This window comes from Grampus griseus (genome assembly GCF_964374135.1).
Source record: "Grampus griseus genome assembly, chromosome: 17".
Lineage (NCBI taxonomy): Eukaryota > Metazoa > Chordata > Mammalia > Artiodactyla > Delphinidae > Grampus > Grampus griseus.
The window spans coordinates 75,495,753-75,522,655 of NC_139011.1; the positions used below are offsets into that span (position 1 = coordinate 75,495,753).

General features: G+C 39.7%; 1 protein-coding gene across 1 annotated transcript; it reads right to left on the reverse strand.

Moving 5' to 3' along the window:
• Positions 1-430: 430 nt before the first annotated feature.
• UBXN2B (UBX domain protein 2B) lies at positions 431-26,646 on the reverse strand (the record flags this gene model as incomplete). Its single annotated transcript, XM_082675113.1, has 8 exons — positions 26,549-26,646; positions 21,004-21,107; positions 15,638-15,788; positions 12,495-12,578; positions 10,784-10,893; positions 7,456-7,593; positions 1,543-1,704; positions 431-593 (listed from the first exon to the last, which is right to left on the reverse strand). Exons 1-8 carry the CDS (start codon positions 26,633-26,635, stop codon positions 431-433), a joined length of 999 nt encoding a protein of 332 aa, XP_082531239.1. The 5' UTR covers positions 26,636-26,646.
• Between the last annotated feature and the right edge of the window lie 257 nt (positions 26,647-26,903).

Below are 26,903 nucleotides of genomic sequence, written 5' to 3' on the forward strand. Positions count from 1 at the left end.
CTTTTCGGTACACATTACAGAAAAATTTTCAAAGTATTTGATCAGAAGATTTCTTAATGGCTGTTGATCAATGCAGCATCGAGAAACTTTAGTGCAGATTTTACCAAATGCGTTTATCAAAATGGGGGTTTGTTCATTTTCTCTGCAAACAAATGTTGTTGCATTAACTCTGATCATGTATCAAATTGGTTTGCCTGAATATTTAAAAGCTATCAACAGAAGCCAGCCCTCGCAGCTAAAACCTCAGACAGACTTCTCAAGATCTATTCCTACTCCAAATGTGTCTAGACTAAAGCTGGAAGACAGAGTAAGAATAAAACCAAAATTTATCTGTATAAATAATAAAAATAACTTTTTACGCTCTAAGTGTTTTCCTCACTAACATGGCACATTACCGTTCCTACATGCTACTGCATGGGTAGGAGCAACATCATTTTAGTTGCTGGAGTATCACAGTGTTAAGAATATCTGCTTCTTGTAGTGTCAGGCTTTCATCTGTTAGCTCTTTGTTTGGAAATGAAGTCACGAGAATAAAGTCAAGAGCTGCAAATTCAGGACGGGACTGTACAATAAAGTCCCGAACATCCAGGATCCTGAAGAAATAAGATAAAAATAATTTGTGATACAAAAGTTTTATTGTCAGTTAAGCTTTTAGCTAAAACTAGATAATAAAAAAAAATCACACAATTCTTATCCTCACTTAAATGTGTTGTAACCTTCTCTAATTTAATTTCAATGGATGGATTTACCTTGGCTTTACGGTAAAATGTGAGCGTTAACTTTGGAGCGCACCTGACATTTACTCTCACTGTAAACAGACACAATCCTTAGGTGAGTTACGCATCAGAGAAATGTCAACAATGTCATCACACTACAGGGCCTATTTTTTCAGAGTATAAAATATCTTAGCAGCACATGACCCAGAAAAAGGTACCTCAGATGAGCCTGTGTCAGTGTGAGTCTATAACTATGAAAAGTGTAAGTACTCTTACATATATACAGTAGCTCAACTACGATCATAAATGTATCTCTTAGTGGGATACAATGAACAAATGTGTTATTAGCACAACAAATGTACAATTAATGTTAAAATGGCATTTAAAACTGTTTATTTGAAGTACTTGGTAAGAGTACAATTAAACTTTATTTACACTATAAATTTATGTTACAAAGAATGTGCTATGTAGAAAGTTAATCCTAATCAGGGTTATCATAAATTTTTAAAGGAGTAAAGTCCAAATCAGGTTTTACTAAAGCAAAGCAAATCTGATTCAACTTCTCATGGTTTTAGCAATGGTGCAAATCTATAGCTTTTAACAATTCTCTTTATTTTTGAGTGGTATCTGCATTTGCACCCGTATTTGGACAGTTTACAGAGGATGTTTAAGTACTAAGTGCTTCACTTCTTATACACAGCTATTACTCTCTTAAAATTTTTGTTTTCTGTCAAAAACTTACTTCAAAAGTAAATGTAAAGAATTTCGTGTTCTTCATTACTCAAGCTGCATCCAGTTTTACAAAGATAAGTCGCCCCAAGCTTACCTGTGTGTGCTATTGAATCTTTGTATCAAACGGCTCCCGTCTGCTAACCTGATCTGAATTTTGGTCGTGGGCACGGAGTCATCAATAAGAACAACTGCATTAAGTAGTGACTTCTCCTCTTCTTCTGGGGAGGAAGGCGTACTGACTATTTCAGGTGTGAGGCTAAGAAAGAAGAACTGAAGAATCAGAATGTGAATCTGAACACATAAGATGCACAACGCCCTGAAGACAGCAGAACCACCACTTGGACCGCGCCTGGCCTCCAGTCATCCCGCCGGGGCTTCTGCCCCAGTGGGGCCACGGCTTCCTTGGGGTCTCCTGTTCTTCTACCTTCTTTCATGACATCAAAATTACCTGGGGCCTACGATGCTGATTTAGTTATCCAGCCTCTTCTGAAAGCCTAACTCTGTATTCCTTCCTCCCCAATGCCTTTGAAATTTCATGAGACTGTTCAGCACAATGGTCTTCAGTCAGAAACCTGAGGAGCAACCTGGAGTTAACATCCAAGACTGACCATGAGCACAGACAGACTTGGTTTCAGATCCCAGCTTTGTCAATTGTGTGAACTCCAGTACCTAAATTAATCTCTCTGAATCCCAGTTCTATCATTTATAAAATGGGGGGGGAATAATAATATGTCATGTAGGTCTGTTATAGTAAGTCCTTCATATAGTGCTTGGAATAGTGTTTCAAGAGGTATCAGCTATATTTGTACATATCATCAGCACTAAGCTATCAACTTAAACTTAGTTGATATTACTTTAAAAATCTGCTTTAAGTAGTTACTGCTTTACAAGAGAGTAGTTCCTAAGTGTGAGTGAGAAATGAAATTTAATATATGGCGATGAATTTATAATGAACCTTGTGTGATACAATCTCTTACCACTGGACCTTGGTTACTAGGGACCATAGTGCCTTCTAACGCTAGCAGGATGACCCATCATTGTAAGCCGAAAGCGAATCTCAAAAATAGAGTGCTCTTTTGATTAAGCAATTAAAACAAATTAAAAGAAATTTAGAAATTCTTCATAGACATCAAATCTTAATCCTCTTTCAGTCATCCTGCGGGATTCTTTGATGGCCTTGATGCTGATTCTCTCAAATACTGGGACTTTGATGGCTCCCTATAAATGACTGTCTTTTGAAAAAAACAAAATAAATATATATTTATCAGTAAAAAGTCCTATGAGCATCTGTGCTTTAGTCTAGTGTAAACCTAGCTCATCATGACTCCAACTCCCACCCAAAAACGTTCTCAGCATGTCTGGCAAAGTGGTAAAATTAACTGGTACTTACTGCTAACACTTTGCCTTTCCTTAGCTACTTCCTGACACGTATTTTAGAACTAATTTCAGAATGTAATATTAAGGAATTTCCTTTCAAGTTTGGAATTGAGGACTGAAACAGCTGCACCGCCAAGGTGGGTTACTCTGCAACAGTCCAGTGTCCCTTACACAGGGAGGGGGACGAAACCCAAAGAGGGGACGGGAGTCAGTGAGCATAATGGGCCTCTTCCCTCTCCCTTTGCATCTTTATAACCAGGTCTACACACTGTCATCACCACCACCAGCACAGCCTCTGCAGCATTTGCTATTTCATTTAGATCCTGGAGTGAGGGAGGCACTGTTGCTTAGTGGGCAACAGCACGGATGCAGGGGCCCGACTCTGGGATTGACTCTGCCACTTATTAGACGTGTGACTCTGGGCAAGTCACTTAACCTCTTTGTGCTCAAGGGCTGGAATGGCCTTTCGAGATAATTAAGGCCAACCACATCATTTTATAGGAAAGGAAAACTGAGTCACAGAGATTGAAAGATACCCTCAGAGTCAGAGAGACAGGCAGTGAACAAGCTGGTTAGTGTGTTGACAAAAGCTAGGAAGGAAGAAAGACCATTCTATAGCTGTTAGATCTGCCTCTCAGGAAAAAGTACTCAACCTGTTCTTTTTGTCCCTGGCTCTCCTCAGTTTGTGAGATCACTCCATTTTTTAAAATATAATTTTATTTCTTTCAATGAATTTGAAATAAAAAAAATTTGGAATAATGAAAACAAGAAGTCATATTAACTTTAACATTTAGCTCTCAAAGTCATGGCTGTGTGTTATTTCAAACTTTCTCCTCATCATTCAAGCCATAGTGACATTTTTAATATACTGTATGTATGTTTCAAGAATTAATATTAAAAAGAAAAATTTTTTAAAAAGGAAAAGAAGAAAGTTAATTGATAAAACAAGCTTTCTAGGCAAACTGGAGGAAAGGATGTAGCTTGTAAGGGGAGTGATTCCCTCAGACCCATCTTCTTCAGACTTAAAAGAGGGTGGTGGGGATGGATGTAATAAACTCAGAGGCTAAGAGGAATGTATTAAGAAAGCTAATTCTTGTCAGGCTCTGTTTTGCCAGCAGAGCTGCTGCGAGTGAGGGGCAGGGGTAGAACGGGCGCTGTGGGAAAGCCGGGCACGTCCGGGCTCAGCCGTCCGGGGGCAGGAGAGGGGCAGCCCGCCTGCCCAGCACGGGTGCGCGGGCGTCCCCAGAAGCACCGACTGCACAGGACAGACAGATCCAGTGGCTGTGCAGTCAGGCAAGGGGCTGCAGAACCGCTGCTCAGAGAATGAAGCAGAGGCAGGAAGGAGGGGCTGTGAGACCTTAGAGAAGAGGGCCCTCCAGGGCCCGGGGACCAAGGCGCAGGCACACCTCAGGCGCAGTGTCCGGACTCGGGGCAAACGGCAGCTTGTGGATGCACAGCGTGCCAGACAGGCAGTGACTGTGCTGAAGCAGAGACAGACTCACTTCACTTCACTTCACGGTCCGTATCATCACACACGCCAGCTCAGAAGCCTACCGTGAGCGTGTGTCAGAAGCGCCGGCCCTGCCGTCAGAAACGCTGCTGAGGTTTTCTAGCTCTACCTGGCTCACCAGCTCACTTTCAGTAAATAAATGTATTGCTCTACTATCAAAAATTTGTAGTTTTACACCTACGGTTTGCTTGCTCCTATAATATTACGTGAAGGTACTGGGTAATATTTCTATCGCATTTAGGTTTACACCGTTTTATTGTGGTCTACAAATAAGTCAATTTACACCTATGTAAAGTTTTCTTTGCAATTAGACTGCCAACTATGGAAGACAATGGAATCATTTCTCATTCTGTTTTGTTTGCTTCTTTTTAATTACTTCTCTGTTCAGTAAATAGTTGTCTGGAGCTCTTGAGAAACAAGCCATTTTAGAAAGTTACTTTCTGAATAGAAAAAGGCTGACTGTTAGAACTTTTATGTTTTAATATGTTTCTTAACGTGAAGCCCTCTAACGCTCTGTGCAATCCTTCACCTTCTTAGAACATACATAGCCAACTATTCTGCATCTGGACCCATGTACATCACACAGGCTCACACCACCACGCTCATCTTCCGTGTAAATTTTCTGTGCGTCAGAAGCTGGAAACTCTAAAGACTACATTTCTCAGACTCCCTTGCAGCTAGGATTTTGTAGGATTCCACCCTTCCATCAAGCAAATAAATACATACTTGTACGGTGAAAGTTAAGACCATGGCGTGGAGATGATGCAGCTCTTCTGGTCCCCAAGGTCCTGGAGGCATCTGACTCTCCCAGTGCAGTCATGATGGGGTGTTCTAGCTCTGGGCCCCAGCTCCACAGGCTCTGAGCAACTGATGGGGCACAGGAGGTGTTTTCTCTAGAAAGTTCTGTTTGTTTCTCCTGTCTAAGGAAAGCTTGGTTTGCTATCTCTTCCAGAAATTCTATAAATTATTCAAGGCTCTGTAAGAAAACCCTTACTATTTAATCTAGCAAATGGATTCTGTTTTCCATAATCAAAAACCCTGACCAATATGGCTAATGATTAACACAGCATTATCACCACTTATCTTTGCCATTCTTCCTTCATCATTTTCTCCTTTTTTATTGTCATTTTCTCTAGTTATTTCCCTTATAAGTAAAAAGGCTGGCCTTTGTAAGATACTATGATCAATCAGATAATAAATCATTATTTTCGTGAGTTCAAACTGCCAATTATAATCACTGGGGCTTCTTAGCTATCTTCCCTTTAGGCAACCTTCTTCAATTTCAGTTCTAAGTTTACTCTACAACTGACCCTTGAAAAACACGGGTTTGAACTGGGCAGGTCCACTTACGCATGGATTTTCAACAGCAAACACTATTACAGGATCTATAATATAGAGTACTACACGATCCGAGGATGGGGAGTCGTGGATACAGAGAGCCAATTATAAGAGGAGTTTCGACTGCTTGGAGGGTTGGCACTCCAAACCCCCGTGTTGTTCAAGGGTCAACTGTACTTCTACTAACAAAGATATGCATTCTAACTTTAATTCTTGGTCATACACTTAAATAATAGAAAAAGAAAGCATATGAAACAAAGAGATGACTGGGCATTTAACCTGTGTTTTAATTAAAAATCATAATCTCAATAAATATTAAGTAAAAAATGAGAAGTGCTAGAAAATATTAAAAAACTATCTGGGGGTTGTAGTTATAAAAAAAAAGGCAGGAAGAAATAGGACAATTCAGGAGAAGCCTGACTGTTGAAAGTAAAGAGAGATGAGGGAGAATTTCCAAGTAGACCTGTCCTTAAAAGAGCAAGGTCAACACATGTTCCTGTATTCTCTACATATCTCAGAAATAAGCCTCTAATGGGAGAAAAGGATGCAGAAAGGGAGACTTGAGAAATGAAAGACAGGTGCAGAGAGCTGATACTGAATTCTTTCCTATGTTGAGAAATGAGAGGGGAAGAGAGAACCGGTGTGCACAAGGCAACTGAAAAGAACTCAGAAGGGAAGGAATCACATGAAAAGGAACAAAGGGTGCACAAAAGGGTATGTTGGAAACATGGCCAAGGCCGCAATTCAGCATGCCACCTGCAGTAACCTGTGGACAAATGGAGGGTCATGTTTACCAGCACATGTAACAAGCTTTATGAAGAGGCAAGCCGTGGCTATTATAAAGGTGTCCACTCGTACATTACACCACGCACACTGGTTTCTAAGTTGTGCTTGGCAAAGTCCTAGGGTTCTTTGGAAATGTCTGAGGCAATTCCCTCTTCCTGCAATAAGAGGAGTTCTCTATGTGTTCCCATAACTTGAAGAAAGAGTTTGGCTCCTTAAGATATATCGAAAATAACCAACTTAAGCCCACTGCTTTGGCTTCAAGAGCTTAACAATTACCTACGGCAGACAGGGATGCTTACAGCTGTGATCTAAGATACCTACTGTTTTATCTAATCAACAATTCCCCCTGTGAACCCACGTAATCGTAATCAGAAAGAGGCAGGATGGCACAGTGGTAAAAAGCACAGACTTGGGGGCCAGAGTGCCCAGTTTGAAGCTCACACACTAACCACTTCTCGCTCAGTCACCCTGGGCAAACTGCTGCATCTGCAAATGGAGTGATAACAGGGTGTACGCCAAGGAGCTGCTGTAAAGATGAAATGAGGTAATGGCTGTAAAAGTGCTCTGAGGAGGGCTTCCCTGGTGGCGCAGTGGTTGAGAGTCCGCCTGCCGATGCAGGGGACACGGGTTTGTGCCCCGGTCCAGGAAGATCCCACATGCCGCAGCGCGGCTGGGCCTGTGAGCCATGGCCGCTGAGCCTGCGCGTCCGGAGCCTGTGCTCCACAACGGGAGAGGCCGCAATGGTGAGAGGCCCGCGTACCGCAAAAACAAAAAAAAAAAGGGGGGAAAAACGTGCTCTGAGGGCCAGGAATGTGGTAACTGCTATCTAAGTATCATCTATTAATATTATCACCAGATTGGCACATCTAATTCCATCAGCAAGGTCTTCACGGTTTATAGTTTAGTTTTTACTTCCCAGGTTACTTTGCTTTTCTTGATCTCAAAGCAAATTCATGTTGAACAAAGACAAGCATTTTCCTCATTTTAGGGCTTTACCTCCCAAGTTTTTGTCCTTCTCCACTGAAAGCCTTGAACCTCAGTCTAGGTTTTATGTATTCTTCATCGTGATGATCCTCCATATCCAGATTCACGTGGCCTCTGTGAACCAGCCGCTGAAGCTCCAGGGGAATCTCTCTTAAAAAAAGAAAAACCACAGTGAGATACCACCTCACACCTGTCAGAATGGCATTAATCAAAAGGAACACAAATTAACCAATGTTGGCGAGGATGTGAAGAAAAGAGAACTCTTGTGCACTGTTGGTGGGAATGTAAATTGGTGCCGCCACTGTGGAAAACAGTATGGAGGTTTCTCAAAAAACTAAAAATAGAACTACCAAATGACCCAGCAATTCCGCTCTTGAGTGTATATCCAAAAAAACACAAAAGCACTAATTCCAAAAGATGCATCCACCCCAAGGTTCATAGCAGCATTATTTACAATTGCCAAGATATGGAAGCAACCTAAGTGTCCATCAACAGAAGAATGGATAAAGAAGATGTGGTACATATATACAATGGAATACTACTTAGCCATAAAAAAGGATAAAATTTTGCCATTTGCAGCAATACGCATGGACTTAGAGGGCATTGTGCTAAATCAAATAAGTCAGAGAAAGACAAATACTGTATGATGTCACTTACATGTGTAATCTAAAAAAATACAACCATCTAGTGAATATAACAACAAAAAAAGCAGCAGACTCACAGATATAGAGAACAAACTAGTAGTTACCAGTGGGGTTGGGGGGAATATTGAGCTAGGGGAGTGGGACGTACAAACTATTAGATGTAAGACAGGCTACAGGGATGTATTGTACAACCCAGGGAATATAGCCAATATTTTGGAGTAACTGTGAATGGAAGGTAACCTCTAAAAATTATATAAAAATAAAATAAAAATTAAAAAAAAGGAAAAAGGTTTCAGTGAACTTTTTGAAAAAGGAGTCTACACTGTTGCGATTGTGATAGTTAAGCTGTGAACTTGAAAACAGCAATTTTTGCTTAATTTATAATTTAAAAATTTCCATGATGATTGACTACTTCTCGTAGATCTTTCTTCCTTAAAGGTGCCTCATATTATTCCTTAGTGATTCTCAACATAGGGATTTTGTCGTCACAGGGAGGCTGGAGTGCTTCTGACAGAAGGCCAAACTGTAGGGAAGCAATTTACACCTAAGTCGGCATTAGAAAATCCCGATGAGGACATAACAGTTAATGTGAATATTCATTTCTAAACACCCTGGAGGAAGTGTGGAAATTTGACAGGGGTGATTTTGATTGTCATGTGATTCACGCATGCTGCCCTCCCTTAGGGTCAGCATCAGGGCAGGAGATGCTCTGTCTCAGGGTCTCAACTTACACCATGAAGACTTGTCGGGGGTTCCACAGAACCACTGAGGGTCCCACCAGGGGGTCACATGGATGACAAGGCTGTTTATAACGCCTGAGCCTAAAACCTAAGGCTTAGGCTCTATCTTACATATAAGCAAAAAAAAAATTTTTTTTTTTTATGGTATTGTATAAATATGCTTTGAACTTTTCAGGAACTCATCTGCCATATAAACAGAAGGGACATTGTACTTTGTCTTGTTTGGAACTGTACCAAGTGCCTGACTGCAATGCCACTTATAGTAATTAAGATGCCAAAGTCACACACCTCATTATTCTGTTTTTTGTGTGTCGCATCTACATGAAAAGTGCTAGACTGCACACAGGTGCAGTCTAGGTCAGTCTATCCGTCTACTTTGTTATGTCTTCTGGTGTAATCATACCTAGGCATTAGATGTTGAAATATGTTTAGTTTTATGATAAATTACCTTCCTTTACTTCTTCACCATATTTAAGATAAATTATGTGAATGTTTTTAGAAATAATATGCACAGATTGATTATGTCACCTATAAATTCTTCTTTGAGGATAGTGAAGATAGTATTACAAAATATTTGTTATAAAGAAGGAACAATGATTATACAGCTGACAACCACTATCTGACGATCATTTTTTTCAAGGAGTCGTTTCTAAAATCGTTCTTGATCATAATTTGTACTTGAGGATATGGTGTAGCTCAAATGAAAAAATTCTCTTAGTATACCATGACTGACCACTAGCCTACAACATCCGTCGAGTATTTTCATTTAATAATAAATTAGTTTTGATCTATATTATAGCACATTCATCATCATGTTCTTTTCTTCTTCCATCTGGAAGTAAGCGTCATTTCAGCAGTCATGTTGACCTTTACTCAGCAGATGAGCACTTCCCCCCCCCAGTGGCTCCCAAGCTCTGCCCAGTGACTCTGCAGGTTTCCAAGTCCACAGCACTGACTTCAACTCTTACCCTTCTATTTGCCACCAGCATACACTGCTTCCCGGGTCAGCTTCCCACCTTTCTCAATGACCTCCCTCCCGCTTACAGCATTTCTTGCTTTTCTTTGGTATTCTGACATTACTTTTGTAGAATTCAAATACAAAATCCATGCTACTTAGTTCTAAAATGCCTTTCCTTTCGAGTTCCTTGCCCACCTCAACTCCGATGAGTTCCCATCTCCACTCCACTTCAGCCACTCTCCTTGGACAGATTTCCTCACTTGGAAAAGCCCCACCTTCAATTCCTGGATGGAGTGTAACCTCCTGCTCCAGCCCCTTCACTGCTACTTACATCTCCCAGTTCATGGCCAGCCTGACACCTTTCTTCAGTTGTATTTCTACTTAGCGATGATCACACTGTCAGCTAGTGAAGGCACAATGCAGAAAAGCTTTTATAATCGTAGCAAAATCACTTGATTCCTCGTCCTCTAGCCAGAAGGCCTGGTGAGTTATGATGTTCTTTAGATGGGTCGGAGCCCTGTGAATCTGGTTTACTTTCACAAAGTATAACTTCAAACTAACCTTTTGAAATCTTCTGCCAGCAGTAATGCCACTTTAAAAGCTTTCTAACATAAGTTGCTGAAATTCAGGCATACATGCAATGAATCACCCTTGTCAGTAGTGAGCAGGACAGTAGCTTAGTGGATGAGCAGCTACCTGCTAATCAATTCACTAATTTATTACAATACCTCTGCTCAGAATTGGGACCATAGCTTCACTGGATTTTAAAAGGGACCAATGACCACTGCTCCCCCCCAGCAAGTTAAGAACCACTGACATACAGATAGCAACATGTCCTTTATATACTTAAAAATATCCTTCCCCCCAGCAACCACTTACAGAATATATTCCAGTATCTCACTCTTAAAACCAGTAGAGCACTACTGAATGGCATTCTGTTTAAAAGAAAAAGAAGTTCCACCCTCAGTAACAAATAGAACCCAAGTAACACAGCTTACCCTCTCTTAACGGACTCCAGAAACTGAGCATTTGTTGGGTCACTGTAAGGTCTCAATTCTCCATCGTCTAAGCTGAAACCATTGCTCCACAGTTTAAGCAAAATCTGAACCTTTTGAGCGTAGGAAAAAAGAAATACAAGAACGCGTCTGCATTAAACAATTTTAACTTTCAAATGTGATATTTATGATTTACTTTATTTAAAATATAGAGTTATTTGTACTATTCTTTTTTTTTTTTTTGCTGTACGCGGGCCTCTCACTGTTGTGGCCTCTCCCGTTGCGGAGCACAGGCTTTGGACGCGCAGGCTCAGCGGCCATGGCTCATGGGCCCAGCTGCTCTGCGGCATGTGGGATCTTCCTGGACTGGGGCATGAACCTGTGTCCCCTGCATCGGCAGGCAGACTCTCAACCATTGCGCCACCAGGGAAGCCCTGTACCATTCTTTATTCAGCTGAAATAAAGGTATAAACGAAGCCACGTGTGAGATCTATATTTAGCTTAATGAACTGACAATGGCTGAAATAGCAAAGGTCCTATCGCTGGACCCTGGCCTTGAAGTACAATTATTTCCGGTTCACTGAGAAGACCAAAGTCCTGAGAGCATCCAGCTGCCACGCCACACCCACCCTTCTCCATCATCTCTGTCTTCTTTCTTTTTTAACATCTTTATTGGAGTATAATTGCTTTACAATGGTGTATTAGTTTCTGCTTTGTAACAAAGTGAATCAGCTATACATATACATATGTGGCTGCTTCCCACTAGCTATCTATTTTACGTTTGGTAGTGTATATATGTCCATGCCACTCTCTCACGTCGTCCCAGCTTACCCTTTCCCCTCCCCATGTCCTCAAGTCCATTCTCTACATCTGCGTCTTTATTCCTGCCCTGACGACCCTAGGTTCTTCAGAACCTTTTTTTTGGTTTTGTTTTAGATTCCATGTATATGTGTTAGCATATGGTATTTGTTTTTCTCTTTCTGACTTACTTCACTCTGTATGACAGACTCTAGGTCCATCCACCTCACTACAAATAACTCAATTTTGTTCCTTTTTATGGCTGAGTAATATTCCATTGTATATATGTGCCACATCTTCTTTATCCATTCATCTGTCGATGGACACTTAGGTTGCTTCCATGTCCTGGCTATTGTTAATAGAGCTGCAATGAACATTGTGGTACACGACTCTTTTTGAATTATGGTTTTCTCAGGGTATATGCCCAGTAGTGGGATTGCTGGTCTACCCGTCTTCTTTCCTGCTACAGAGCTTAACTATTTATGCCAGGGGGGCAGACAGAACCTCCAGAGACCCTCCAAGGCTAAACTATACATGTTTAAAATGAAACACAACTCCGAAATTTCAAAAGGCAAAAACAAAGAATGACTTTAGGCATTTCTATGTTTATAACTCAGCTAATTCTACATCATGATGGTATGTCATTTATAATAATTATTATAACATATATGTAAGCTCATTTTGACAGTGAGTCATACATTCTTTCAACAAATAGTTATGTATCTCTAAGTGCAAGGCACAACTGAGATATAAAATACAAAATTTAAGTATGAAAACTTACACATAATTGTAAGTCCTTTTAATGCTTCAAAAAATAACAGCACAAAAAGATTATATTATTAATTTTTAATTTTATAACAAACAGTAGTAACTAGAGGCAAAAATCTACAATTTTTCATTTTCTTTCTGTACGTACATCTTGCAACTGATTTTCTCCATAGATGTATTCAGACCGCTTACAAAAGGAATTACCCAATCTGTATCCTCCACCTGTAAAAGACTAAAACACACACATAGCAAATGAGCTGAAAATCCACTGAGGCTTATCAAGCAAAGTGGTATGACAATGTGTGATAATATATTTTAAAACTGTATCAATTATAATAGCCAAACTGGTTTATACTTTGCAGGAAATTTTTATATTAAAATAAAGGTCTTATATTACAGAGAGGTATACTCTAGTAAGAAATTATGTTTCTTCCCACAAAAACATTAGTGACTCAGAAGCTGAAATAACTTAGGCCAATCTTAAACTAAGAAATGCATTTATACGCTGAAATAATGTTTTCAAGTAGAAACAGACTTTAAAAACCCACCTTTAATATTTTATGATGTCTTATAATAATTATAATTCTTGAATCATATTTCACAAAGTAAATAAGAGTTTCATAGAGAAAGGAAGAATTTTATAAATGAGTATAAATTACCCTGAAGAAAAGCTCCATACTTACAAGCTGCTTTGATTCAACTGTGACAAATCAACTAGACTGTACTTTTTGTTTTGTTATACTAATTACAACGTCTTCTATTTTTCAGGTAATATAGCTTATGAGGTAAAACTGCTGTTTCTTTTAATCACCATTCATATCATAAATGAGCTATTAATCATCACATTGCTTTCCTCTCTACAGACTAAATTATATCAATCCTATATTTTTCTTACAGAATTGGAGAACTTGCAAGAACCAAAATTACCTGAGACTTAACTGAAAGAGAATTTCAAACTGTGGGTAAAGAACGAAATGAAAACTAAAATTTAAGTTTCATTTAACAAAAGCGGTTCTGAGCAGTGGATGACCCTCACAATTACCAGACAGGCCCCCTAGGCACACTGGACACCTACTGAGTCATAATCCCTGGGGCCACATGGTGGTTTAGAAAACCTCCCAAATGATTTTGATGAGGGAACTCAGGTTGGGAAATGATGATTATAAGAATATATGACAATTATACACAAAAATATACTTGAAGTCTTCTTTGATATACCAGTACTCTGCCAGCTGACATAGTTATAAAAGCTGTATAAAAGTTTTATAGGAATTTAAGGCACAAAAACAACTCAATCGAGAAAGGAGAGCCTTTCAACACACAATGGTGAAGCAACTGGACCTCCATAAGGAGAATAATGAACCTCGATGTAAACCTTATAGAAAGTTAACTCAAAATGAATCGTAAGTTTAAATGTAAAAAGAAAAACGATAAAAAATGTTCTAGATAACATGAAAGAAAATCTTCCGGACCTATAGTTAGATGAAGAGTTCTTGGACAAGATACCAAATACATAAAAGAAAAAAAAAAGGATAAACTGGACTTTTATCAAATTGAAAACTTTTGCTCCGTAACAAATCCTGGTAAGAGGATGAAAAGACAAGCTACAGTCCAGGAGAAACTATCTGCAGACCATATATCTGACCAAGGACTCATACCTATTAAAATATATACAGAACTCTCAAAAGTCAACAGTAACAAAACAAACAATCCAACTAGAAAATGGGCAAAAGTCCGTTTACTGAAGAGGATAATAAAGATAATGGCAAATAAACACATGAAAAGATGTTCAATATCACTAGCCATTAGGAAAATGCAAATGAACATGATTAGCCATTAAGAAAATGCAAATCAAAACCACAGTGAGTTATCACTACACACCTATCAAAATGGCTAAAATTATAAACAGTGATATTACCAAATGCTGGCAAGGATGTGGAGAAACCAGATCCCTCCTACACGGTGGAAAACGGTTTGGCAGTATGTATATGTATAAACATATACGTACCCTTCGACCAGGCAGCTGCACTTCTAGGCATTTATCCCAAAGAAATAAAAACTAATTTACATACAAAACAAGAGTGCTCACAGCAGCTATATGTCTGCCTTCCTTCCTTCCTTCCTTCCTTTTCTCTCTCTCTCTCTTTCTATCCATTTCGTTAGTTGTGCCGGGTCTTAGTTATGGCAGGTGGGCTCCTTAGTTGCGGCGTGCCAGCTCCTTAGTTGAGGTATGCGATCTCTTAGTTGTGGCATGCATGTGGGATCTAGTTCCTAGCCAGGGATTGAACCCGGGCCCCCTGCATTGGGAGCACGGACTCCTAACCAATGCGCCACCAGGGAAGTCCCAGTAGCTATATTTCTAATGGCCAAAAACTAGAAACACCTAAAATTTCCCTCAATAAGTGAAGAGTTAACAAACGGTGGTACATCCACGCCATGAGCGCTACTCAGGAATAAGAAAGAAGAATCTACTGATACACTCAATAACTGATGGATCTCAAGGGCTTAAGCAGAGTGGGAAAAAAGCTACTCCTAAAAGGTCACATACTGTACGATTCTATTTGTATAACATTCTCGATATTACAAAATTACAGAGATGGAGAACAGATTAGTGGTGGCCGGAGGTCTATTGAGGGCGGGGTCGGTGGCAGTGACTCTAAAGGGGGCCACCAAGAGGAGACTGTCGTGATGATGGAGAGCATCCAGCTCGAGGAGGTCACTACACAAACCTACACCTGTGATAAAATGACACAGACCTACACACAAACCCTGCACCGAGGTTAAATTCCTACCTTTGGGACTGAACTATAATTATGTAACAACCGCTGGGGGAAACTGGGTGAAAGGTGCATAAGACCTCTCTTCATTCTTTGGCAAATTACTGTGACTCTATAATTATTTCAAGATAAAAAGGTAAACAGAGAAGTTTTATAGAAATGTTAAGAAACTGCCTCAACTTTCGACCATTAGTAGAAAGATTATATAGACTTAGAAAAATAAAACAAATATTTGAAACAAATATACAGTTAGAAAAACAACGTTTGCAACTAATATAAAAATCTTTAGGAGATCAAATATATAAACAGCAAATTTAGTTTTTTTTTAAACTTTAATGTTATATTGCTTTTATATTTTATATTTTATTTATTTATTTTATTCCTTGGCCACGCTGGGCGGCATGTGGGAACTTAGTTCCCTGACCATGCCGCCTGCAGTGGAAGCTTGGAGTCAACCACTGGACCACCAGGGAAGTCCCAATAGCATATTTAGTTTAAAAAATTCAGCCCTTACCTTAGATTTGTCATCACTCGAAGCTCTTGTGGCTTCATTCAGAGGGACAGCCCCATGTTCCCTTGCCTCTTTGAAAAGTTCATTCACAATTTTCCCAGTTGAAGGTCGAACTATATGTAATCCACTGCATTCATGTTCACTTGAATAGAACCTTTAAACATTACAGTTCATGAATAAAGACAGAATACAAACATAAACTACTTTAAGGCAAAAAGCTACACAGTCTTAGGAAATGACTTTTATTTAAAGAGAGCCATTTCTAAGGCCTTTGTGGAAATATTTAATTTTAAAAACGGGATTAAGGAATTAAGTAGTATCAACAGTTTGCAGAGATTTGGTAGCAAATTCAGCATCCCACCTGAGAACTGACTAGTTTGTTTCTTCCTCACTTACCCTCTGTAACTGCTCATCTATCACATGGATCTCTTTGACAGCTGACAACCAGAAGCTAAGCCTCTCCCCCCGAGGAATCCACATTCAGTAGGACCTGGTCAGTGAAGAGACTTCTATATTTAGATGCTGTAAATATCTAAATCTAGACCATAGGGCTACACATAGAGTTTACTCCTCAGAGAGTTCTGATTGAAAAATTATAACCTCCCTGTGTTAAAGGTAAATAACTTAGACCACAAACAATTTTCTCAGTGTTAACTATGTAGTGAATCATTTCTCTATTCTTTTCTATTTCATAATGGTCCTAGGAAATATAAACATTTCCTTCACATAAACTAGTAACCTATTTTATCTTTCAAGATTTTTTACAATCAAGAATATCAGAAAATATAACCAATGAAATATCAACATGGAGACTTCCAGAATAAGGTGACAATCAAAGCTCATATCCTTGACTACCGATACCCTCCAATTCAGTTCCTAATTTGCACTGAACTGACTCACAAAACAAAGGGGGAAAATTATATCAGCACTGGAGACTAGGAACAGAAGTCACCTTCAAGACTTTCCCAAAATTAGTATATGCAAAACTAAACAGGAAAGGGAAGGGCAGCTCAGCTCTCAATTCACTGTAAGTGGAAGAAAGATCTACACGGAGAACAACGGACACCAGCAGAACCCCACTAACAGGCCAGCTCACAACTACTGAGGGTGGGGTGGGATGGATCCAGCTGCTAGCGCTCTGGTCAAGTACACTGAGGACTAAGTTCACCCAGAGCAGGAGCGTCTGGAAGCCTTCCTGCCCAGCGGATACTCAGAGGGCCCAGTACAGACAAGCAAGGCCGAACACTGCCATGGCTGACTCTTACGACAGGGGTCAGCGTTAGAAGGCGCTTGATAGCAGATGCCTTAAATGGCAGCACTGAGAAAGGAAGGGGAGGGGAGGGGAGGGGAGGGGAGGGGAGGGGAGGGGAGGGGAAGCAAAGCTTCCTGCTGCAGCTCCTCCTGTTGGAGCCCCTTCCCTCCTGTCTCCTGTCCCTGATCTGGCAAAGTACAACGATAGAGTTCCTTTTTCTCAGCCTTGGTGAGAAAGACCTTACAGGCAAAACCTGACGTAGGAAAAGATTTACTAACTTCTTTATGGTCACTGATTTTTTATTACCGGTATAAGAAATCTTTGCCTACCTCAGGGTCTATTTTCTTCTAGAAGTTTTATTGTTTTCCACAATCCATCCTTCTCCTCTTTCATAAGTATGCCTATATACTTGACTCTCCTTCTCTATTTAAATTCATCTGATCATCAACGTCTGTCCACTCCCATAGATAGCAACCTTCTCTATACAGAGGACTCTCAAATGTATGTCTTTAGACCTTCTTACTTACGGCCTGGTGCTGAACTGAAAAGCACCTACTTGAATCCAGTTCATCTCTTCCCATTAATGATCACATTTTCCCTGGATACCAGATTAAGAAGCTTTCAGTCTTCCCTCTTTCCCGTTCACTTACTCTCTATATTCCACGTCATCACGTTTCTACAATCAATTCCTTGAAAGTATCCCACACCAGTTTCACCCCTTTCTGCTCCATTCCACTGACACCATCCTAACCTCAAATTTCATGCCCACATTCTCTGGATTACTGCAGCTGTCTTCTTCTTGATTTGTCTCCTTAGTTTGTTCTTCCCATTGCTATTTATCTTATACGGTACTGCCAGACCTACTTTACCAGAAGTATAATAATAATAACCAACATTTATCAACTGCTCATTTAATCCTCATAACAATGGCATTATCCCCACTTTCCAAATAAGAAAACTGAAGCTTAGGGAATTAAAAACACTTGTCCACAGGCAAAACCTTATCAGAACAGAGAGAAAAAAAGATAGAAAACTGAGGTGTGTCTATGTCTAGAATCAAAGCTCTACCGCTCTACTATAGTTTTTATGGTAAAAGCTACAGTGAAAAACATACACTGGCTTTTTTTTGTGGCCTTGCGCACAAGAGCAGCTCTCCTTGGCTGTCAAGGCTGGCCGTGATGTGGCTGCATGCAGGACTGGATGCATAATGTGTGGGCCGGCGGCAAAATGAAGGTAGGAGTCTCCTTGCTCAAAGTGCATTGAGAATTTCAAGACAGTAATACAAAGCCTTAAACCAAGCTCGCGGCCCTTCCCGGAGAGGGGCTCTGGGCGAAGGCTGGGGCTCCACGTGCACGAAGCACACACGGCAGCACCCCGCCCACCCAGCCTCACCTGCCACGAGGCTACTCAAGTTCTGCTGCTCCTTTCTGGCTCGCTCTTGGCCTTTTTATTATTTTTTCTTCTGGGCCTATTTTGTTCCTTGTCTTCTGTGCCTACCCACATCCTAATAACCTTTTAAGCCCCAGCTAGGTACCGACACTGTGCTAGACATCTGATAGACTTACTGAATTCTCAAAACCATACTAGTGTCTCATGACTTGTAGGGGACATTTTTTTTTAAGTTCTTACATTTTTGGACAAGAAGACTCACATTTTTAAAGTTCTATTTGTGACAGAGAAGCTTCTGTGGATGAATATGTAAAAGCAGCTGTCAGGCTAACTTCTGTGAGTTTTTCTGTAGATCCTGCCCCTCCTCTTGTAAATTAAAAATAGGTCACACTACGTCTAGAGTACTTAAGTTTCACATTATGTACACAGTGACTTAAAATGACAATGAACAGATGAATGTTTTGATATCTAATGTTGTCCAAGAAGGTGGACCATTAATTAAGACTGTTTTCTGTACCAGACAGAGCGGTAGACACGCAATGAAACCCGGCAGATGTCAATGCTGAATGTGAAGTCAAGGGAGCTGCATACTTAGCGTTCGAAAATATCACGCTTCGCAAGAAGAAAACATTGCCACTAATCTGCTTCACATTGTATTTTAAGCAGATTAAACATAGTATAAGCATCAACCAATATATTTAAGGCAGCGCCTCTTTTTGGATATGTAAATAATTCTAGAAGTCAAATCTGAGGCGCAAAGTCCTTAAAAATTGCATTATCAAATTATAACTGTTAATGGCAACACTGTTTCAGATAGCATAAAATAAAAGAGAAAAAACCACTCATTGAAATATCTCAAGGATTATATTCGAAGAGCAAGGAAAATATTAATACACTAATCTTATTTTAAGAAGTCAAATATTTTGATTTGTTATACCAACAAATTAAGTCATTCAAAATCTGTTCAAACTGGGGAACAGTGGCCAAATAGTTAATGAGTAAAACTTTGGTACATTAATATTTTGAGCTCTTTCAAAATTTCAGAGAGTGTATAGATTAAGGAAGCAGTTAAAATACAAAATATTATATACATATATGTCTATGTATGTGTGTATAGGCATACACACATACACAAACATACATATTAAATAAGAATTAAATGAAAAGGAAGGATATTCAAACAGTGCCAAGATACCAACCTGCAGATTATAAAGGAAAAACTGTATCTTCCGATGGAGTGGGGTGGTGGTCAGCACCTTAACCAAGTGAACATAGCACCAATAGTGGGAAAACCTGAAACCATATGGCTCCTGATGTGATATAATACATAGCAGAAAACATCACTAACTAGTGTTCTTAACAAATACGTTTAACAAGAATCTAATCGTGAGGAAACAATGACCCTGAATGTGGCACATTTTAAAAGACATCTGGCCCCGGCTCTTCAAAGTCCACGTAATAAGCTTTAGATTATATAGATGAGCTAAATGCAGACAACAGAAAGGTTGGGAAAAGTGCTCTGGATTCAGATACCAAACAGGCATCATGAGTGGAATGCATGGCCCTTGGCTGGATCCTAAACCCAAAAGGCTCTAAGAGTACCTGACCATAGACTACGGATTAAATGACTTACGCAACTAGTGCTCATTTTCTAAGGTGTGATATGTTATCAAGGTTATAAAGGAGTGTGGGCTTCTTCTTAGGGGGTGCAGGCTGAAGCCTCTCGGGATGAAATGCTATGATGGCTGTAATTTACTTCCAGATGGTTGAGCAAAAGACAGCGTGTGCACCAATGTACTGCTGTATACAACATGTTAACAACTGGTGAATATCGGAGCAGACACGGCATATATTCATTGTCTTTATCTTTGATTATCTATGGATTTTAAAATTTGTAAAATAAAAAGGTGGGGTGAAAATTATAAATATTATTCTTTCTTTCCATCCAGGTCCAGAAAGGGATGTCATTTTACCTCCCCTACAGAAAGAAAGAAGGTAGACTAGTGACAAACAAAAAAGAAAGAATAACTTCCAGTGAATTTTTCAACTTTTGATAAAAGAACAGACTTTCTGAAAATGAGATATAATGGGAAAATTCAAGTTTCTCCCCAGTAATGAGATTTGCAGTACTAAAGGGACATTGAGGAAAACATTCCTGGAAACAAGAAAACTCATGACAATAAAATATACCTGGTTCTCATCTCTTAAGACTTCACTGTTGGTTGTTTTTATAGTTCAGGGATTTTAACAATAGTAAATACTATCTAGAAGATCACTATTAGATGGGTCATCACCCAACAGAAGGAAAGACAGATTCCTGAAGTTATAGATTCTTAAATGAAGGACTCCATGGATGGGCTTTAAGAAACACACAAACCCTTAAAAACGACTGACAAAATTGTACATAAGTCTTGCTCTGGGGGAGAGGGGGTATGACTTTCATCAGATCCTCAATGAGTCCAATGACTCAAAAAAGAACCACGGTGCCCAAGAAAAATACTATTCAGTATATTATGCTATGTAATGTCTATCAAAATATTAAGTATTTAAGATAATTTTCCCGTAAGTTTCTTCTGGCTTTCTGACTATTAAAGTTTCAGAAATAGTATCTAAAAAACATTTATTTTAAGAAGTTATAGTTAAAAATAAATTCCCAGGACCATGTAAAATAATGTGGGATTAGTGAACTAAAAAGGGATACAAGTTTAAAAACCAAAACAAAACTTACCTTTGAGGTGTTGTTCGTGGGCTTTTAAAGGCTGTGGCGTGAGGTCTATCAGATTTGGAAGCTTTGCATTTCACTTCATCTTCATATAATTCTGCCAAGGCCAACTACAGAATAACAGATTTGTCATAAAGTATAAAAACACTAGAAATAAACCCTTCTACACAATGACAAGTTATGAGTAGAAAATTAACTTGTAACTGAGTAGTAAAGATGTCTAATTAAAAATGAAGGCTGCCATTTCAGAAGATGACTCCCTTCCAAAATAAAACTGCTGCATTTCTCATTTATAAAATGAACCAAAAATGCCACATATAGAATAAATTAAAGTTACAATAATTGTTTAATTACTTTCAATGAACTATTCAACAGTTTCAAAAACTATTTGGTAACAGATCATTTTCAAAGTTGGACCTACAATTCTTTTAAAAATACTTGAAGATGTTTCACACTAATGTCAGTTTGCTCTCATCAGATCCCATAAAAATATTTCACTTAGCTGTTCAAGTTTTCAAAATCTGAGTACATGAAACAATTCCAAAATTATTCTACTTAAAAGTTTACCAGACATATAAATTTCATCAAGTTTAGGAAAATGAGCTTCATTTCAATGAATGATATATACAGTTTATATAACTTTTAGAAAGCAATATTACCAAATTATGCTTTATAGATATATGGCTGGATATCTTCAAAATGAAATAAACAAAGCATGGTTTTTGAAACTGGAATTTTAAGAAATTATCAAAATATTTCATTATCATATAAGTTATTTTGTTCCCACTTCTGACTTTCTTGGACAACTCAAAAACTTTCCTTTATGCCCCTTGTGGCTATTTAATTATAATTGGCATGACCATAATCTTTGGAAAATTAAAAAAAAAAAGACAAAAAAAATCCCCCAATCCCCCCAAAACCCAGATGAAGTGCTCCTTATTGAAACATGAGAAATATAAAAACTATCTCCAGGGATTCTTTCCTCAGTAGGAAAAGAAAAATATGCACACAAGAAAACAAAAATGAGTCTTTATTTTTCCCACCTAATTTTTTACCTCCACCCCATACACATATGTCAACTTTCATATTTCTAACATGGCAATTTTGCAGGAAATCCTAATTATAAAAGTGCTATGTAGCCTAAAAGGACTCATTAAAATCCTAACTTAGGCTTTTACTGTGTGAGCTTGGGCAAATTATTTAACTTCTCTGAGCCTTAGTTCCCTCATCTTTTAATGCCTATTAAAACAATACCTTAGAGGTATTACGTAATGTATGTGAAGCACAAGGCAAGTGCTCCGACAAGATATTATTAAAAAATGCTCAGCAATGACTGTGTCAGTGTTTCATTTTCCCCAAGGTTTCTTTTCTTCCTGCAGTGTTATCTATATATCTCCTATGGTCTTTTCCTACTTATCCTCTCCAAAAGGAGAAAACAAAACAAAACAAAAAACCCACCACAAAACAAATGAGAAGAGACAGAGGCAGAGACAGACAGACACTCTGACTACTTCGGCCCAAAGTTTTCAGAAATTTTTACCTCCCTGAAATTTCTTCAAAACCGTATTCCTTTATGGATTTCCTCATGAGCTGATAATATTGCTCTATGAATTACTTTTATGCTATTCCTATTCCCATCAATGAAAATGTTATCTGTATGTCAAAGGGCCATTTCAGCTATCCTTCAAGAAGCCTTTTCTAATTTTCTTAACTAAAGTGGTATTTCTTTTCCAAATCCTCATAGCACATTTATATTAAACATTACATTGTCATCACTTGTGTACTTTTCTTACTATTTCATCCCCCCCACTATAATTTAGGTTTCCCAAATTGTTTTTAACATAGCACATGACAGGCACCCAACAAATTCTTGTTGAATTATGTAGACTACAACTCAACATGAATCATAAAGAGACACAGATAATGTTATAGATTTAAAAACTGAGATTATATCTGCTATAGTTTTGGACCTTGTTTTTTGCTTTAAGATGATTTGAATAAACCCTGTAAATCAAATAATCTTCTATCAAATAGATGAATAATGCAAACAATGCCTTTTGACTCCATGGAATGCGGAATATATATTAACAAAATAGGAATATGGAGAAAATTACATTACAGCAGGGAGCCCACCTAGCTGAAAGGGCCAAGTTGTCACCAGTACATCATTGACTTAGAGGAAAATGAATGATATTTAGAGGGAATTAATGCCAGGATCCATGATGTACCTGAAGCATCATATGCCATAAGTTCATAAGCAAATATTTTAAATAAAGTTAATCTATATTATTTGACATAGCAAATGACACCACATCAGAAGAGGAAATTAACTGATGCACTGGTTAAAACCAGTAGAAAACAACAACAAAATCTCAGTCAAATAAAGAGATAAAAATGTGTGCTCTGTGAAGTAAAGATGGCACTGTGAATTACCAGGACAGACTTCCATGAGCTAAACAACTAGATTATGAAGATATTTCAATTACACAGAGAGAATAAAGTAGGTAAGTCCTGATAATCTTTTCTCTAGAATTTGAAATGAGAAGAATGTGAGAAAAGAACCTGAAATTGTGGGTGAGAACATCAAATATATAGCAAAAGATTAAACGTACTGGAATTCCCAGTCTTAGAGGGACAACTGCCAGAAGGTATAACACAGATGTTTCAATCTAGAAAAGCAACATCAGCATCACCTGGGGACCCTTGAAAACTGCAGATGCTCAAACCCCAACCTAGACCAAGTGATTTAGAAAATCAGGGGTGGGGTCTGGTGTCCGTGCTTAAACAAGCCTTCCAGGTGACTCTGATGTATGTTAAAATTGAGAACCAACGATATGGGACGCTGACATCAACAGGACGAGGGTACTTGTGACAAGTGCAACACAGTGCCAGACATCTGTACACTTTTCTTACTGATAGAACTCCCCTCTCTGCCCCACCCAAAGCCCACTCTGAACCCTAGGAAGTACTGAAGTTATTAGCCCCAATTCTCCTCAAGTCCAACCTCTATGGAAACAAAGAAATAAAAACAGAAATCTTTTTCTTTTGATACCATTCTGGAGGAAACCTGGGACAGAAGCATACGATCAAATACCTTAACTGTTAACCCCGTTGTGTGGATGGACTGAGGGGCATGAGAAGAGACAAAGGGCTCTGAAAATGTTCACAAACACTAACGGACACTGAGGTTTTGGGGGTGAGTACTGTCACTAACAATCCTATACCAAACTTTCCCACTGCATGTTCCCAATTTTGGAGGAGGAAAGGACCTAAGATCTGCTCTCAGTTTGAGATCCATGGGAGATTTCTGAATTTGTGAGTCAGAGGCTCACGCTGCTGGGAGGCTTTTGGGAGATGACGATCCATCTTTCCTCTTGAGGTGAATGAGGAAATCTCTCCTAACGTAGATGCCGACAAACCCTACGCCGCATGGCAGCTAAGAAACAGGTACTCAGTGGTACTTTTGCTATTTCCAATTATACTGTGAAAGACTCTCAGAGCGAGTTGTCAGGAAAGTTAAGGAGGATCTACTGAAAACTGAACCAAGTGGGTAAGTCTTCAAATAAACATGGCTAGATTAAACAATAAAATAATCCCCAAATAATCAATATCCAAGAAACCAGCTGGGGAGACAACATTATCCAATTCTTTTAAATCTTTGATACTCTATTTCTTCACATGCCATCACCTGGTTGTTTTCAGGTTTCTTTACAAATTCTTCACATTCTTATTAAATTCTAAGGGAAACACTATGAATACTTAGTGTATTTGATATTCCAAACCACATTCATAAAAAATCAGTTATCTGCTTGAAACTACCTACCGGGAAGTAGACAGGGGATGGAATTAAAAAAACCCCCAAAAACCCTATTTTCTAATTGATGGTGGAAAGGAAGGAATTTTCACAATTGGCGACATCTACCACAATATCTCCAACAATTTATCATATCTTAATCCAGTGGATGAAGTATAAATTTGTCAAGTATCAGGTGATCATTAACCAAGCTGTTCTCATTTTTCACATAAAAAGACAAAATAGATTTAAATTAGAGAAAGGATATTAAGTCACATAGTTTTAAGTTTAATAGCATTAGCATGGACTAACCAGTGAAAGTTATAGTATTTTTCTCCTTTAAGGGAAAAAGAACCAAATATTTACTAAGCAAGTCTGATCCAGGATAACATGGGATTGAACAGACACTTTATAGACATTTCTTTATTTCATCCTTGACACCACCATCACCTCTAGTTTACAGATAAAGACACTGAGGATCAGAGAGGTTAAGACATTTTTCCGATATTCACATAACTATTAAGTGTCAGGGTCGAGATGCAAACCGAAGTTGTTCTGACCAGAAACTCCACTTTTTCCCTGACAGTCCGTGCTGCCTCTTAGTGATACCGGTCTTCAGCAGAAAATACGAGGTGGATGAGACCTTCCTGCCCCTTGATTCTGTTTACTGCATCTGAACTGACTATGAACACTGGAACTATTCTACACTGAGTTCACCTCCTAACCTGACACCAATCTCTCCATTCTCCAAATTTGTCATTTTATGCCCTACTTATTTTGGCACTAATTCATACTCCATCTCAAAATGTTCTGTTAAATATATGTGTATATTTACAGTGTCCCAGTGTCCCAGCACCAACTGTGGATTTGAGGTCCTATTTATCTCTGCATTCCCGAGCTTAGCAGTATGTTACATGGCAGGTGGTCATTATATGTTTGTTCAAAGAAATAGAATGAAGGTGTAACAATGAAGTAACAGAACTTTTCTACCAAGGCTTGTGGATTGAATGTCATTTACTTTTAATTATAGCTCCCTACAGATGTTTACTTTTTGAATTTTATCAATGATCTTACAAAGAGACAGTTAAAAAAAAACAACCTCTAAAATGAGTAGTGTGACGCATCTGGCGGTGCAAGATTTGGTGCGCTGGTGTTTAGCTAACTAATGTCAATGTCCTGTAACATTACGCAGTTTTATTTCTCTGTTTCTTATGTGCAATGTTTTCTAGACTGTAATCTGTTACAACTAGGCTGCGCAGCCGTAGGATGAAATACTTTTTAGTTCACCCCTTTAAAAGGGAAAAGCTATCTGATAAAAAGGAACCCTTTTACACGTAAGTAATCGAGCCACAAACAGCATCCAGGACAAACAAGATCAAACCAGCCCACGCTGTGACTCGATTTCCCCACGGCCACAGCAGAGCTTTCTTCTGCAGTGAGTCTGACCGGAGCATCAACCGGTGAAGCACTCAACTGACCCCTAACCCCCCAAACGCCATTCGACATGAGCAGCTGCTTCTTAAACTGCAAGTGGGGTGGAGGGGAAACGAGGCAGGGGCACCACTGACAGCCGGGCTCGGACACTTGTTTTCACCGACGCCGCTGCCCGGCGCGCCGCCTGGGGCGGACCCGCGGCGCCGGAATCACAGTTCGGTCCCCGAGCCGGTCTGGGGAAGCTCGGCCGCGGCCAGGGCGGTTCCACACGCCCCCGGCCGCGCTGTCCCCGACGCCGCGCCCCCGCCCCGCCGTTCGCCGCACCTGCAAGTCCCGCGCGCTCGGGGGCCGCGGCCCCACCGCCCTCGGCCCCTCCTCGCCCGCCTCGCCGCCGCCGCCGCCCTCCGCCATCTTTCACTCGCTCCCGGCACCGCCGCCGCCGCCGCCGCCGCCGCCGAAGCGTCTCCCGCGACTTCCGGGGCCGGTTGCCTGGCAACCGCGGGGCGGGGCGGTCCCTGCGCGTCCCCGCCTCCCCCGGCCCCCGTGCGCGCTTCTTCCGGCGCCCGCCCACCTGTGCGGTCCCGCTTTTTTCCTTAAAGGAAGTTGGATCAGAATTTCCCCGCCAAGAAGCCTTTGCGTAAACCCGGAGGCTGCTGGGCGCTGCCCTGGAGGGCAGCAC